This window comes from Amaranthus tricolor, chromosome 4 (genome assembly GCF_026212465.1).
Source record: "Amaranthus tricolor cultivar Red isolate AtriRed21 chromosome 4, ASM2621246v1, whole genome shotgun sequence".
Lineage (NCBI taxonomy): Eukaryota > Viridiplantae > Streptophyta > Magnoliopsida > Caryophyllales > Amaranthaceae > Amaranthus > Amaranthus tricolor.
Window position 1 is genome coordinate 1560805 of NC_080050.1, and position 16696 is coordinate 1577500.

Below are 16696 nucleotides of genomic sequence, written 5' to 3' on the forward strand. Positions count from 1 at the left end.
GTCTACATCTCATATACTTCTTCCTGCGAAAGCTTTGTTTGGATTAAGTTGTAGTAACAATCCATCAAACTCAAAAAAAAAACCAAAAAAATAATTTCCAAAAATTGAGGAAACAAACAGATCAGGAAATGATTGAGGGAGATTCAAACCCCCTAAAAGCCTTGTATATTTTCAAACAAAATAGTTTCTTGTTAAAACTTGTAGTTTTTTCTCTGTTTTTGGCCTTCACAATTCACTTCTTTTCTTCTTATTTATATTCCATTAATTATTCAGTTCCAGTTTTGAACAACAATTCTTCCCATGAAGATCATGTCTTTAATTCTGATAAAGGTGCAATCTTTTTTCTTTATTTTTTTCATTCTCCTTGTAATTTGTTAATTATTTTATAAGCTTTTCCTCATAAATTTCTATATTTTTTAAATTTTTTTAAGTAAATTAAGTTTAGATTTAATAGTGGTTCATTTCTATGTTAAATTTTAAAATTTTGCCTTTCATCCTTTCAAGATTGCTTGTCTAAGCAAAAGATTAAATATCTAGACAATTTGATTTGAATTCTATCCATGGGTTATTTCTGTGAGAGTATATAACATATCATAATCATTACTTTAAATTTTTTATTGAGTTGGTTTTTTGACATAGTATCAAAAGCCAGCGTGTCAAGAGGTTATGGGTTTGAATCTCAACCACCGCTCATTCAAAATGTAATATTAGTGCTAAGTACGAGGAGGGCATTTCTACACTTCTAGCCCAAAGGACACTCGTATGATGGGGCGTGTTAGAGTATATAACATATCGAATCTCAACTCTCAACTATCAGCTTAAGCCATTAGTTGAATTGATTCCTTGACAATTTCGATTAGTCTTAGAAATTTGTTGATTGGCTTGTAAAAATCAAGGCCTTCCCAAACCTCTTGAGTATTCATCCTAAAACAAACTAGGCCATTAAGCTAAGACGACGTGGAATTATATATGTGATTATTTTCAAACAGATATGCTCGGTTTCAGTTAATCGCTCGATTATTTTTTTTAGAAAATAAAGAAAAATCAATTAATTGAAGCAAATTGCTTTAGTAAAGAAATTAATTTTTGTGCTTGATTTATTTATTATTTATATTGCAGGGTCTTTGTCATTGAATACAAGTAAATTAATAGAAAAAGAAGAAAAACCCAAATGTGATTTATTTAAAGGTGAATGGATTAAAGATAAATCAGGGCCAGTTTACAATAACAATAGTTGTCCATTCATTGAGCATCATCAGAATTGTATGAGTAATGGTAGACCTGATTCTGATTATTTGTATTGGAAATGGAGTCCTTTTGATTGCAAATTACCTAAATTCAATCCAGAAAGATTTCTTTATTTGATGAGAAATAAATCATGGGCATTCATTGGTGATTCTATTTCTCGCAATCATGTTCAATCCTTGCTTTGTATTCTTTATCAGGTATTTGTTCTTTACCTTTTCTCCAATGGCATGTTATTACTTTGGTTCTCTAAAGTTTAATTCTGGTTCGGTTTGGTTTTGTTTGCTTTGTTTAATCTGGTGTGATTTGATTGTGTTTAGTTGGATGAATTTTTTTTGAACTTGATCCATATTAAAATAACGTGAATCAACCTCAATATGCTGGTAGGCTAGTGGATTAGTGTGTTAAGAGCTTGAGTTTGTAAAGCGAAGAGTAAGGAGTGTGGGTTAGTAGAGAGGAGAGTAAGGAGTATTGGTTAGTAGAGCGGTGAATAAGAAGTGTGCGTTAGTAGAGCGGAGAGTAAGAAGTGTGGGTTAGTAGAGTGGAGGTAAGGAGTGTGGGTTTGTAGAGCGGAGAGTAAAGAATGTGGGTTAGTAGAGCGGAGAGTGAGGATCGTGGGTTATTAGAGTGGAGAGTAAGGAGTGTGGATTAGTAGAGAGGAGAGTAAGGAGCGTGAGTTAGTAGAGTGGAGGGTAAGGAGCGTGGGTTAGTAGAACGGAAAGTAAAGAGTGTGGGTTACTAGAGTGGAGAGTGAGGAATGTGAGTTAGTAGAGTAAAAAGTAAGGAGCATGAGTTAGTATGGAGATTTAAGAGTGTAGGTTAGTAGAGCGGAGAGTAAGGAGTGTAAGTTAGTAGAGTGGAGGGTAAGGAGCGTGGGTTAGTAGAGCGGAAAGTAAAGAGTGTGGGTTACTAGAGTGGAGAGTGAGGAATGTGAGTTAGTAGAGTAAAAAGTAAGGAGCATGAGTTAGTATGGAGATTTAGGAGTGTAGGTTAGTAGAGTGGAGAGTAAGGAGCGTAAGTTAGTAGAGTGGAGAGTAAGAAGTGTGGGTTAGTAGAGCAGAGAGTAAGGAGCGTGGGTTAGTAGAGCAGAGAGTGTATATTTCTTAAATAACATGTCACTATTAGTAGCAATTTTAAGGAGACAAAAAGAGTATACAGCTACCATGCTTACTAGTCTTGGATACATTGCACTTCCCATTAAGGTGTGAATGTGTGATTTTTTTTGGAACTAATTTTTTTGAGGGTGGAGGGGGCCCTTTATGCTTATTGCCATATAGAACAACAAAGATTGTAATTTAGACAAATCTAGGTCAAAGCTATGTACAACAACCCAAATAGCTTATCAAGAAAACTGTTTAAAAAAAAAATTACCTACAATTATTCAATTTTTTTATGATTTTCCTACAATAATTTCACATGTCGATTAACCATGAATAATTCCAACTTTATAGGGTGCCTAGAGTAAACTCAGGTAATCGGAGACCTACTATAGCAAGTTTAAATTTTTAAAAAAAGATAAATTAAAATATAATGTCGAAAAAAAAGTTCAAAAAATGTTAAAAATATTATTAGAAATTTTATGTAAAATTTTCAAAATTTTTCTCTAACTTTATGCTGATTTTCAGTTTACTTTTTGGTAAATTACCTACTATAGCAAGTCATCCGATTACCCAAGTTTATCCTAGGCAAATACCCCATAAAGTTGAGATTATTCATGGTTAATCAATTGGTGAGATTATTGTATGAAAATTATAAAAAAATTGGATTATTTTAGGTAATTTTTCTTAAAAAAAAGATAGATCTCTAATATAATTTAGCTATTATGACTATTAATGAAATCCTAAATTTTCAGTTAGAATGGAAATTACAATTCTTTTTACCTCTTGAGGTATAATGTCGGATCGACAAGCTCGACTATAAGGAATTGACTATTCAATTAATATATGATATATGCAAATTTAAAACCTCCAAGGGTTTTTGTTGATCATAGTAATGATCATATTAGTTCTATTGGTGCAAGCTACGCTGCTCCAAAGGGAACATACAAATACAACAAGCTGCACAAAGGGTTGCTATGATAATGTGCATAAACAAGCTATAATCAGAGTTGATGTGGTGACATGCCTACTGTGATGTTTGTGTCTGTCTGCTGCTGAGTTTAGTGTTTAAAAATTCATGAATTATGTCTTTTTATGATTACTATGGTTGTTAGGGGAGCTTAGAAATTTGTAGTGCTATCAAATTATGCTCATGGGTCTGAGTTTGAGTTTGAGTTGAGTCCGATCATGTTTATTTTGTAGGGAGCCCTTTAATTTGAATTTAGACCCATCCAATTTGTAACTTTGGTTCTAGTTGTGGAATCACATATGAGTTACTTTTCAAAATTCCCCTTCAAAGCCCTTCTTCTACTGTGCAGAAACGTAATTCTTTTTGAATCCGCTCTTTTTTATTTAATGGAAGACTAGGATTTTTATGTTTCCGTTGATCAAAAATCATTGACTCGAATACCATGATAAGCTTTTCATTGGGCTTGTACACAACAAGACCTGTACAAGAAGAGAGTTGACAATATACAAGTTCAATGAGGTTTCATCCTTAAATCAATTGGTAATAAGAGAAGTAGTCCATCAATCTTATATGTTAGTCAACATCTTTCTAATTCTTTAATGTTGGATCTAGACTGTGTCTGGGATGGGTCCGAATATGAAGAACCTGTCTGAGGTGAGTCCGAGTGTGAAGACCCTGGACACAGAGGTGTCTAAAATTGGAACAGACCTAAAATTAGGGTTAGGTCTAGAGGGGTCGAATAGATCTTGCTGTATTGCACCCATTACAATTCTTAGTGCTATGAATACTCTACCTTTCTCTTATCTTGTTCTGGAAGTCATGGTCCTACTTACCCTTAAACAGCTGACATTCATATCCGTTACTTTCTTGGTGGGTCTTATTAAAAAGCAAGTGTAGGCTTAATTGTGGTTACTAGCTTCTGTGTTTGTTGGGTGGTCATATTTTAGTTTAAATAGATTGTCATTTCAAAAACAGATCTTACCAATTTACCTTGGTGATTTCCTTGGTTCAAAACAGACTCAATGATTTGATATTCAGTAATAAAATTTGATTTTGATTCGACTTTAAAATGAATTTACAATTATGTAAACATCAATATAAACACAAAACTCAAGTTTAAACTAACTTAGCATTTGATCCAAAATTAACCTAATAATTCGAGTGAACACCTCTATTTCTCACCAACAAGATGGTGCAAGTTTCTTACTATATTGCTGATTATAATGTGTATTAAGCTAGGATGACTCCATGATTCCCCAACCTATGTCACTTGACCAAATACCCGTGTCAGATTCTTGACACTTTGACATTGGTATGACAAAAAGTCCGAGTCTAACCCAAATACCCATGTCCGAGTAACATAGCCTCAATCAAAGTAAGATAAAATGGACTGATTCAAGGCTTTGATGTGCAGGTGGAGCCAGCAAAGGAGATTTATCATGATGAAGAATACAAATCAAAGACATGGTTTTTCCCCTCCTACAATTTCACCCTTGCAGTGATTTGGTCACCATTCCTTATAAAAGCCGAGATTTTCGAAGACAACGATGGGGTTTCAACAGCTGAAACCCAACTCTATCTCGACAAGTTAGACGAAATATGGACTAGTCGATACAACGATTTCGATTATGCAATAATCGCGGGTGGAAAATGGTTCCTAAAGTCTGCAATCTACTACGAAAACGACACAATCCTAGGGTGTCATCACTGTCATGAACAGAACTTGACCGAAATTGGGTTTGATCATGCCTATCATAAAGCTCTCGGGCTTGTACTTAACTTCGTATTGAGTTCGAGCCATAAAACTCGAGTGTTCTTGAGAACGATAACCCCCGATCACTTCGAGAATGGAGAATGGTTTAGTGGTGGGACTTGTGATAGAAGAGTTCCATTCAAAGAAGGTCAGGTGAATATGACGGATATAGATAAAATTTTGTATGAAGTTGAGTTAGAGGAGTATAATAAGATAGTTGGAGTCGGGTTGGGGCAAGGGGGCTCGGTGAAGCTGCTCGACACTACTCGACTGTCGTTATTGAGACCTGATGGGCATCCCGGTCCATATAGGCAGGCACATCCTTTTGCGAAAGATAAAAACGCTAAGGTACAATATGATTGTTTGCATTGGTGTTTGCCAGGGCCAATTGATTTGTGGAACGATATAATCATGGATATTTTGATGAACGATTAAAAGGAAGAATTATAGTAACTACAATGTTGGAGTTTTAATCCCGAAAGATTAGGGTCCGAAAAGGAAGGATTACAAGATCGAACTATTTTATGGCTTTTTGATTTTGATTTACTTATGTTTATAAATTTAGTTATAAATAACAATTCTTTGATAAGTAAATCTAGTTATATTTGCATTATCCTTTTGGTCCTAATGTTCATGATGGATCCATACTCAGTCCGTTGGGCTAAACGATTGCACCGAATTGTTGAAGTTATTTTGGCCATGTTCTTGTGCTCATTGGGCTAAAATAGTGTTTTGCCACGGTGGAAGCAATAACTAAAAACAATATAGAAATAATAAAAAATTCAATGCAAATAATAAGAAAAATACACCTAAAATTAACTTGACTCACTATCAAATTGATTATAAACATGAATCACAAATTCTCTCTAAAATAGCTCACTTTTCTTTATTGTGTTTGTGGTTTCCCTAAACCTAATTAGAGAGGTACTTGTATAGTAAGCCTCCTAAAAGAAGAGATTAGGGCCAAGTAACTGGCCAAAAAAAATACGTGCAAAAAATAACTTTTTGCAATAATCACAGGTATAGCGGACTTGCGAATTGCTTACCCAATCACAACCTCGCGACACGTGACCAACCCTACGACTCATGACCCGCGAAAAAACTCCCTGCGCGCGACTTGTCAATCCGTGACTAAGCTTGCGACCCGCGAATTTCCCTTCTTAACTTTTTGATAAAAGTCAAATGCAAATGTTGCAGTCGACACCTACTCTTGATTCATCTTCATCCCATGACCAAGACTCTAGTTTGAGTCCCCCAATCATCAACAAATAGATTATTGAGCTAAGTTTCATATACACTCTCTATTTCAAAGAGTTTGTTAATATTTTTGTATTGGTTTGTTCTTTTTACTTTATAATATATTTTAGATCATGCCCCCACTATAATCTTTAATATTTATACAGTTTGGAATGGTAATTTCATTTGAAAATCTAAAATTCGCATAAAATTGGTGTTTTGGCATATTAAAAAAATTCAAATAAAACACCCAATTTAAATTTTTATCAATTGCACCTGTTTCAAAAAGAGTTAAATTTGAGTATGACTTCTCCTACCTTGTCATTCTCAAATTCTTCATTTATGATTTTATAATTTAAATTATAATTTGAAATGAAATACTTGTTTCTAAACACAACTTAATTTAATTAGTTATTAGCCGCTCTTAGGAGCGACAGTCTCATTATGAGACGGATAGTCCAATCGACCCAAATATAGTTTTTCTCAATATGCGCTTGGTATTTGATTTATTTAAGGTCGCAATTGATACCTTTGAGGTCAAAATTAATGTTTTAATTGATCACTTTAAGGTATAAATTGATCATTTTTTTAATCAAAATTGAAATTTTTATAACAAAGCAGCCATGAATTCTCGATCATTTCCAAAAGTATTTATCGAATCATTTGGCAAACATAACTTGAGATTGACACTTTTTTCGCCTTCACATCAAGGGTAAGAAAACAATACAGGTCTACACCTACAACTTTATTTCCAAATTCATTATGAACTGAGGGAAAAGTGGTATCACTAATATTGATCGATGATTAAAGAGTACAAGTACTCTGATGTTCCATTAGAACCATCATGTTGTATTGAATAAGACTACTTGTATTGTGCAATGTTTTTGATAGTGTTATTAACCATTTATTTGTTGTTTGAAAATTATCCATAAAATGATTGAACAATATCATTTTATTACTTTTGTTCAGAAATTGTAAAAACATCATATTTAGGTAGAAATTGATCAATTTAACTTCAAAATTGATCACTTATAGGTCAAAATTTTTATTTTTATTTTAATTGATTTGTTTAAGGTTTACTTTAAGTTAGAATTGATATCTTTAAGGTCAAAATTAATACATTTAATGTCAAAATAGAATTTTTTTTCTTTAATTTCTAGGTGACCGACCATATTTATTTTTTAATTTTTAGCTTTTAGACCTGCTCATATTAACGGTCTCGATATGAAAACGTCGTGTTTAAGTTGTTGTAATTAGTTATTGTCAGCTAAATCGACAGTTACAATTAGGGATGGTCATGGGTCCAGGAACCTTTTGGACCCGCTCCTTATTTAAGGGTCTGGGTCTTATTTTTTGAGACCCATCGGATTCGGGTCGGATCTGGATCCAGAAAATATTTGACGGATCCGGGTCCGGATCCTAAGGTGCAAACCCGGACCCGTACCCAAACCCGACCTGAGACCCAGAGCCTAGACCCGCTCCTCAGACCTGGACTCGGACCCTGTACAATTAAATATTTTTTTACTTTTAGTAATTATTTTGTATTTGAATTTCATAGACTTGAACAAGTGTTTGTAATACGATAATAAGTTACTTACGAAAATACAAAAAAACTCGCAAAAGGTTCAATTTTGACAATCAAAGGGACTTTGTTTAAGACCCATTAAGGACCCATCAAGGACCCTAGACCCGTCAGATCTGGAGGGTCTGGGTCTAGGTCTGAAAATTTTAGACCCTTAAGGTCCAAATCCGGGTCTAAATCTATCAGTTTGGCTAGACCCGCCCATGACCATCCCTAGTTACAATCAGACTCAATAGATGGCCATGATATCACTTCTAGTGGGCCGGGCTATATTATTTCTAAGGACTTTGTTATACATTAGGGCTATGTATAAAAATTAGCAAATTCCTATAATAAATTCCTATAACAACAATTTCAATGGAATCTTTGGCTACTTTATTAATAATAATTAGATCAACAAATTACTCATTAAATTAGCCTTGTAAATTGCTCATTAATAATAAATTGCTCTTATATTGCAAAAAAAAAAAAAAAAAAAAATCAATACCAAACAAACATTAGCTACATATAATATATGACTAGCAAGCTATTACCAAATACCTCAGAGTAAAATAAGTGGAGATAACAATATTACCTAATACTTCAAAGTAAATATAGGATTTATTTCTAACGCATCATGTGTTTTTTTAAGTCTCTTTTGTGAAGATGAAACACTATCTTTTTTTCCATTCAAGCTTGAAATATTTTCCTTATAAGGACAAGTAGGCTTAGTATGACCTGCCTGTTTGCATATAGAACAACATTTAGTTCTCTTCCCCAATTCTTTTCCACCCTTCTCACGTCGCTTCTTTGGACGTCCTTTACTCTTGGATTTAGGAGGTAAATGCACTGTATTTTCATCGGTTAATGCATGATCCATGTTGTCAACTTCATTTTCCATCATAATGTTATCTGCTCCATTAGCAACACAAATAGTAGCACAAGTATGTCCCTCTTCAACCTCACGTGTAGTTTGAACATCACTAGTAGAATGCAAAACATCTTCTCCAACAATTAAACTCGACAACGTCTTATGATGCCAACGTAGGGGTAAATACAATGATGGGATCTTAAAGCAATCTGTATGTGAGAAAACTCGAAGTATATGACGACAAAGTATACCCCAAAACTCAAAATTTTTACAACTACATGATGCCGATACTCCATCCCAAAAGACCCTATGATTTCTCGGAGTCACCCCTTCAAAATATGTCACAGTAAACATTTTACCTTCAGCAGGTATTATTGAATACTGACCTGCTCTGAAAAATTCTTCTTGAAACTTTGTAAAAGCATATGGTGTAAAAACTTTAAAAGCTTGTTCTTCCAATGGAGACTTTGATTTAACAGAAATTGGTCTGAGAGTGGCAGTCATGTTATTATGTACTCGTCTTTGATCGATTTCTTGAATAGCGATGTCAACCTAATAATATTTAAACAAGTTTATTAAAAAGCATTTCATGGAGTCATCTAGATAATATAAGAATTTAAAGAAGAAAGCAGAAGAGTAATACCGAGAATAACTAAAATGAAGTTATATTGAAGACATACCTGTTTCACAAAATCTTTCAGACTAAAATTAGAAGAAACAAACTTCTTGATGAAAGCATTTATCATCTCTGATCTTCCTGTAGTTATCATCCCACCAAAAAAATGATCACGAAGATACGCGGGTGCCCAAAATCCTTTAACATTTTGCAAACCTTGAATGTGTTTATTCTCTTCTAGATTATACTTATGGATCATTGTATTCCACTTATGTTCAAACTCTTCGGGTATAGTTGTCTTATATGCCTCATAAAATGCCACACACCAATCTGGATAGGCTGTGCGGAGAAGTGCTGAAAACCAGCAACTGAATTTTGAAGTTATATGCCAAATACAGTAGCTATGTTTCGTACTTGGCAATTCTGTTGCAATTGCTTCTGACATCCAAGGATCCTGATCAGTTATGATGGTCTTTGGAGTATTTTTCATTATAGTGACAAAAGTCTGCATTATTCAAGTGATAATGGTTTAGGACAGAATTAAATAATTGATGAATAATAATGTAGAAATAAAGAAAGAAAATGTTTATAAATTAATCTTACCTTCATCAACCACCTAAACGTAGATGTTTTTTCATTACGAAGGAGAGCACAACCAAATAAAATAGTCTTTCCATGGTTATCGACGCCAACAAAAATTCCACAAGGCATGTCATATGAATTCACTTTGTAAGTCGTATCGAAGACAACTACATCACCATATCTTTGGTACAATGCAAAACTTTGAGATTGACACCAAAATAGATGTTCAAGTCTCCTTTCATTATCCATGGTGTATGCATATTGAAACAAATTATTTTCCTGCTTTGCCAATTTCATATACTCTAATAGGCTCTTAACATCATCATCACCAACCACTTTCTTAACTTTAGCAAACAAATTACGAACATCTCTTTCAATGAATGACAACTCCCCATGTTTGATTTCCTTTTCAAGCTCCATGACTCGAATTATTTGTCTAACTGAAAGTCCAGCTTCTTTATACAATAAAATTTGCTTCTCATCCTGTTGACTAATAGAACGATTAGCCGGCAAAAATCTCATTTCTTCAGAAGACAATAATTCATGATTATGCTCTTTAACAAACTTTGTGACATGCCATTCTTCCGGGAATATATCGAAACGCTTTTTCAACGTTATACGCATATGTGCCTTGCATTCACATTTTGAAGATTGTTTATGCCTTTGAGATTTGGATAAGTCAACAACTTTCAAAGGCTTTTTCCCCCCACGATGGCAGTAAAAGTCTCGTCTAATCGTCTTTCCATGTTTATTAGTGTCCGATCGATCTTTGCGAGCCACATATCCATGGCGTTTTGCATAGTTGTTATAGTATGCATAAGCCTCTTCTTGACTCTCAAAAGTTTGACCAATAAAAGGTTCACAGTCATTCTCCACAACAAGAGTATCATTTAAGTCAAAATCTAGCATCGGCATTGTCTGTATACAGGAATTGAATGGGTCAATAAAGTGTATGTAGACAATTATTTATTTATTTTTTAAAAAAAACATACCTTAGCTTTGATAGTAATTTCAGGAAGTCTTGTTCTATTGATACCCCTTCCACAAGTTGTAGATAAAAATATACTTTGACAATGTAGAAGATGAATATGATAAATTTTAGGAATTGTATTATGTTGTTTCAGAGATAGTTTATAAAGGGATGTAGAGGATGAAGCAGCAGAGGAAAAATTAGGCGCCAAAGAAGTACAGAAGAGTAGCGCCATTGCAATTTGTTTTACTTGTTATCAGTATAATCTCCCATTTAATGTGGGAAGTTTGTTATTAATTGTATTTTTGTCTTTCTATCTCCCAAGAAGAAATAAAACAATACATTTATGATTTATATGAGAAATAACAAAGAATCTTATAAGCTATTAATGGTTATATGTAGCCCTTAGGGCTACATATAACATTTGCCTATTTCTAATGATCAGATTGAACAGTAACAATTAAAGGGCTTTGAATGCATGACAATAATTTCAGTAAAGGTGGTCTGAGCTTTGCCAAGTGATATTTTAAACTATCAAAAAACAAAAAATCATACCTTTGATAAAAAAAAATTTTAAAAATAAATCAATTTTTAGTCGATTTTCTAGGAAAAACACTCAACTATTATTTATTTCAAAATAAACGCACCTTTTTGATATAATTACTGAAAATAAACTCAACTATTGTTATTTCTAATTTTTGATTTACAAAGAACCTTTGAAGATTGTTATAAACAATAACTCGATTTATTTTTAGCAAATAAGTATATGTAATAGGTGGTTTTATTTAAATATAGATAATAGGTGAGTTTATTTTCAACCGATTAAACAAAGATTAATTTATTATTAAAAAACCATCCACCCATTTAAAGATAATACTTATAATTTTTGAATTATTCAAATATAATAATAATTAGAAAAGTTAATACTAAAATCCTATATAAATGGACATCCATATTATAATATTTCAACAAAAAATATTATTGAAATGTGATATAGTGAATAGTGAATGAAAGCATGACAATATTAATGATTTTGTTTGATCATAAATTCGATAGGTTTGATTCTTTATTCGAACTTTTAAAACCTAAATGCTATGTCTAACGGTGGTTTGATCAACTGACAAATAGTAATTAGTTAAAGTTATTTCTAAATTAGTAATGGGTGTTTATTAGAAAAAGAAAATATCTCCAATATCCATACAGATAGTCTCTTGAGAGATCGTCTTTCGTCTTTTTTAGAGACGTATCTTAAGTCCAATCTATCATGATAAAATACCTACTTATCTTATTCTTAATGTCTATTTACATTGTTCTTAATACTTACTTATCATATTCTTAATGTCTACTTACAATATTTTAAAAAATATAATAAACCGGCCCAATTAGAGATGGTCTCTCACAAGAATTTATGATATCTATATTATAGTATTATACCATACTACCTTTTTGGTATTAGCATGATGGCGATTTACCAAATATTTTTATAATGTTATTGAGCTAAATAACCAAAATAAATTAATTATAAATCCACTTACGTACTGATAAGCAACCATATCACATCCTCTAAAACAAAAAACATAAGAAATGAAATCATAATAACCATAAAAAGAGATGACATTGAAGTCGTTCTTCTCTGAGTGCTTCAATTTGCTATATTTTTTTTTTTAAAAAAAAACATCCACACAAAAAATCTCAATGTTACAAATTAAGAAGAATATAAGAGTACGCATTATGTATTTTTTGTATTTCAAATTTTTAGTAATTTTTAATCTGATTTGTTTTTTTAATTTTGCAATATATTTGATAATTATCTCATATTTTTCTCGCTCTCCTAATATAATCCACACATATTAATTCACACATTTAATTTCATCCACATATTCATCTATCCACCTATTTTTAATTTATACTCCACTCCTACTATTCTTTTTTTAAAATTTAAGGAGCGACACAGTGAAATTATTGTGAAATCTAAGGCACAAATGAAAAATATCTACTTTATAGAAGTACTAGAAAGCAACTTACCATGTCAAAAATTCAAAACTTTTAGATAGCTAATATAAAAAGCGATATGGACAACTCGGAAGGAACCAACGACTTTGAAATGCTACAAATCACAAAAATGTCAAAGAGAACAGCAGACAAATTATACCAGTGTTTCTTTTAAGTAGAGTTCAAGGAAAAATGTGCACATATTTATCCCTTAATTAAATAGGTTCTTGTGTGAAAAGGGGTGAATGACACGTATAGCACGCCTAGGAAGACACCTGCAGCTTACAACACACATTAAAATTATAACTGAGCAATGATAACAAAAGTCAGAAAAAAAAATACCTCCTCCATTCCTTCTTACTTGCATTATGGTTGACTTTGACACTACTCATCAAGCAAATTAACTTTCATATTTTCAGTAATCTATAAGCTCAAATATAATGATAAAGGATCATGTTTGAATCGTGTTGATTTAAAATTTATTAATTTCTGAGATATTAACAATTAAATTTGTGTATTAATGGTTTGAAAAGGCAAATGTTACAAAATTTAAGGGATCGACTAACATCACCATATATCTTCAAACCACCAAAAATATAAGTGTACATACATACCATCTAAAACACTTCTATCCAATTACTCCAAAATATGGACACCACAAACCCAAAACTCCAAGTAGTAATTGTGCCAAGTCCAGGCATGGGCCACCTTATCCCTTTAGTAGAATTTGCTAAACTCCTCCATAATTCTCACCAATTTTCAATCAATCTTCTTATCCCAACCTCATCACCACCCACTCTTGCTCAAACAACCTTCTTATCCACCCTTCCATCCTCCATCTCCTCCACCTTCCTCCTACCTGTGGACCCCACTCTTCTCCCCCTCAATATCACCCATGAAGAAACCATTTTTCTTACCCACTTCCACTCCTTATCCTCCTTTCGATCCGCCCTCCGTTCGCTCTCGAGCGTCGTTGCAGTCGTCACCGATCTTTTCGGTGTCGACTACTTCGACGTCGCTCGAGAGCTTAACCTACCACCTTACTTGTACTACACGTCAAATGCTTTTTCATTGTTATCTTTCATTCACTTACCTACGTTGCATGAAAATGTCACGTGCGAGTATCGTGACATGAAGGATCCATGGGTTTTACCCGGGTGTGTGCCACTCCATGGTAAGGATTTTGCTGACCCAACTCAAGATCGTACAAGTGAGTGTTATAAAGTGTTTATGTATATGATTAAGAAGTATAATATGATTGAGGGTATTTTCGTAAATTCTTTTTTTGATCTTGAACCGGGTGCTTTTAATGCTTTGATAAATGATGAAAACCGACTATCTGAGATTTATCCAATTGGACCTGTGATTCAGCCTGTTTTGGATGAGGATCATGGGTCCGAGTGTTCGAGTTGGTTGGATGAGCAACCAACCAACTCGGTTTTATTTGTTTCATTTGGAAGTGGAGGAACCTTGTCTTATGATCAAACTATTGAGTTGGCTATGGGATTAAAAAAAAGTGGACAAAGGTTTATATGGGTGGTTAGGTCTCCGAGTAATTCTCCCTTTGGATCTATGTTTAGTCAGGGTAATAAAGACGATGGATCCTTCCAATTTCTTCCGGAAGGGTATTTGGATAAGATTAAGGATCGTGGATTTTTAATTCCGTCATGGGCCCCACAAATTAAGATATTGAGTCATAGGAGTACCGGTGGATTTGTTAGTCATTGTGGGTGGAATTCGACTTTAGAGAGTATTGTGTTTGGGGTGCCTTTAATTGCTTGGCCGCTTTATGCAGAGCAGAGGATGAACGCGGTGATGCTTAACGAAGGACTAAAAGTAGCGTTGCGACCTAAGGCAAACGAGAGAGGGGTTGTTGAAAGGGATGAGATTGCTAGGGTTGTTAAGGATTTGATGGAAGGGGAAGAAGGGAATAAGACAAGGGATAAGACGAAGGTTTTGAGTGAATTAGCTAAAAAGGCAATGAGTGAAGATGGTGATTCTACCAAAACTCTTAACCAAGTAATTAAAAAATGGAGTAATTCACAATAAATTTTCTGTTAATTTTCGTTCGCCATTTTCTTATTTTGTTTCATGTAAGGTTATTCATTTTCAACAGTTTATTAAAAAAAAAAATCTTTTTAAAGAATAATATGATGTTTATTTCATGAAATAAAGTGTTAGATAGAATGAAAGTATATGATGAATGGATGTTTTCTTATACTATAAATAAAAGACATGACATAGAATTATAAAATGATGGAATAATTATCATTCTTTAAATTGTATTTCAAGTTATTCAAAAACTCAAAAATACTTTCTATTTTCTAATCAATTTTTATAAGTTTTTAATGTATTTTCAAGTTCATTAATTGTTTATCTATCTTATAGCTTTTTGCTAGTGCTTGAAATCCAAGTGTGTTTAATTTTATTCTTTTTACAATTTTTCAGTTTTATTTCCCAAAGTAGATGAAATATTATAATAGAAAAAACTCCTAGAATGAGTTCAAGTAATAAGACATGCCAAACAACGTGCACACCTTGTCACAAATTATTGTACAAGACGGAATCACTGTAAAATGCATATTATAGATGGATTAAATAGTCCAACTAATGTAATATAAAGTATATATTGATAAAGTTTTTGTATTAAGGCCGTCTAACTCCAGTTAGAATAGCTAATAAATTGTAGTTATGAATTGGTTAAGACACTTGCTTTTGTTAAATGTTGCTTCTTTATCGGGAAATCATAAATTTGACAAGGATGTAGGAGAATTTGTATTTGTCTGCTTCTCATCGGCCACACTATTAGAAAATTTGATTATTCTCTAACATTACATTAAAGTGAAACCCACTAATATCATTTCCCTAACTACTCATTTGGTGAACGGTGTTAATTAGTGGTAATAAGAATGATATGTACTATGTTATTACCATGATAATGAAAGTTTGATCATAAAAAAGTTTGTTTATTCACAATTTTTCATTACCATCAAATACCACATGTTCAAGTGGTAATGTATTGGAATGAATTTTGCGAAGAAAATGAGATTGTTGAATGAGAATTAATATGGTCATTAAATTTATCAAGACATATTCTCCCTAAAATTACGTTAACATTCCTTATTATTCCCACCATTTAGTATCGATTACCAAACAGGTCGTAAAGGCTATGGAGAAAATGGGAGAAGAGAAATCACAAATCCCTATTGTAGCCATATATTTCTAAGTTTAGGCATACACTATATTCTCCATTCGCCTCTTATACAATATTTTATTACCTCAATGTATACACTATTAAATTAATTCACTAAAAATTGAATTTGGGAAAGTTGGTGTAATGGAATGGATTTGAGGTCATTATAAGGTTATGGGACTTTGTTTCACATTAGTTGTATGGGCAAGTTATGTGGGGCTTATAGAGTAAATGGACTCTCTCACCTACTATCTTATTTATTTTTATAACAATCAGATATTAGGTTGTATGTTTATTATACCTTAGTTAGAGATTGTTTCAGATTGACTTATGACTCAACATCGGCTAAACAAGGCCAAACTCTCCTTCCTTCCAGAGCCATCTTGAAAAATTTGAGACAATGTAAAAAACTTTTATTTTGTGTCTTATTTATAGTAAATATGTTTATTTTATTAATATATTTTTTTATATTAATTTTGAAAAAAGAGAAGCTCATATACAATTGATTACCTCGCACACCCTGATTCCTTACTACCTCCCAAAGTGAACCGACCCCGACCCATATACCTATAGCCTAAAAGTTAAAGCAATGCATCCACCATCTCACTCA

General features: G+C 32.9%; 3 protein-coding genes across 3 annotated transcripts; 2 read left to right on the forward strand and 1 right to left on the reverse strand.

Moving 5' to 3' along the window:
* Window positions 1–5678, forward strand: LOC130811084 (protein trichome birefringence-like 24). Its single transcript, XM_057677251.1, has 3 exons — window positions 1–330; window positions 1120–1445; window positions 4727–5678. The coding sequence occupies exons 1-3, from the start codon at window positions 129–131 to the stop codon at window positions 5498–5500; spliced, it is 1302 nt and encodes a 433-aa protein (XP_057533234.1). The 5' UTR covers window positions 1–128; the 3' UTR covers window positions 5501–5678.
* A 2779-nt stretch (window positions 5679–8457) lies between these two features.
* On the reverse strand, window positions 8458–11136 carry LOC130810225 (protein FAR1-RELATED SEQUENCE 11-like). Its single transcript, XM_057676201.1, has 5 exons — window positions 10924–11136; window positions 9953–10849; window positions 9414–9854; window positions 8829–9285; window positions 8458–8774 (listed from the first exon to the last, which is right to left on the reverse strand). Exons 1-5 carry the CDS (start codon window positions 11134–11136, stop codon window positions 8458–8460), a joined length of 2325 nt encoding a protein of 774 aa, XP_057532184.1.
* A 2251-nt stretch (window positions 11137–13387) lies between these two features.
* LOC130811110 (hydroquinone glucosyltransferase-like) lies at window positions 13388–15067 on the forward strand. Its single transcript, XM_057677284.1, has one exon. It carries the CDS (start codon window positions 13542–13544, stop codon window positions 14940–14942), a length of 1401 nt encoding a protein of 466 aa, XP_057533267.1. The 5' UTR covers window positions 13388–13541; the 3' UTR covers window positions 14943–15067.
* Window positions 15068–16696: the final 1629 nt, after the last annotated feature.

Coding starts and splice junctions, on each gene's coding strand:
- LOC130811084 (XM_057677251.1), top strand. CDS start 129: ATGATTGAGGGAGATTCAAACCCCCTAAAAGCCTTGTATATTTTCAAA. Junction 331..1,119: donor TGTCTTTAATTCTGATAAAG/GTGCAATCTTTT, acceptor TTTATATTGCAG/GGTCTTTGTCATTGAATACA. Junction 1,446..4,726: donor TGCTTTGTATTCTTTATCAG/GTATTTGTTCTT, acceptor TTTGATGTGCAG/GTGGAGCCAGCAAAGGAGAT.
- LOC130810225 (XM_057676201.1), bottom strand. CDS start 11,136: ATGGCGCTACTCTTCTGTACTTCTTTGGCGCCTAATTTTTCCTCTGCT. Junction 9,855..9,952: donor CGTTTAGGTGGTTGATGAAG/GTAAGATTAATT, acceptor TGAATAATGCAG/ACTTTTGTCACTATAATGAA. Junction 9,286..9,413: donor TGAAAGATTTTGTGAAACAG/GTATGTCTTCAA, acceptor AAATATTATTAG/GTTGACATCGCTATTCAAGA.
- LOC130811110 (XM_057677284.1), top strand. CDS start 13,542: ATGGACACCACAAACCCAAAACTCCAAGTAGTAATTGTGCCAAGTCCA.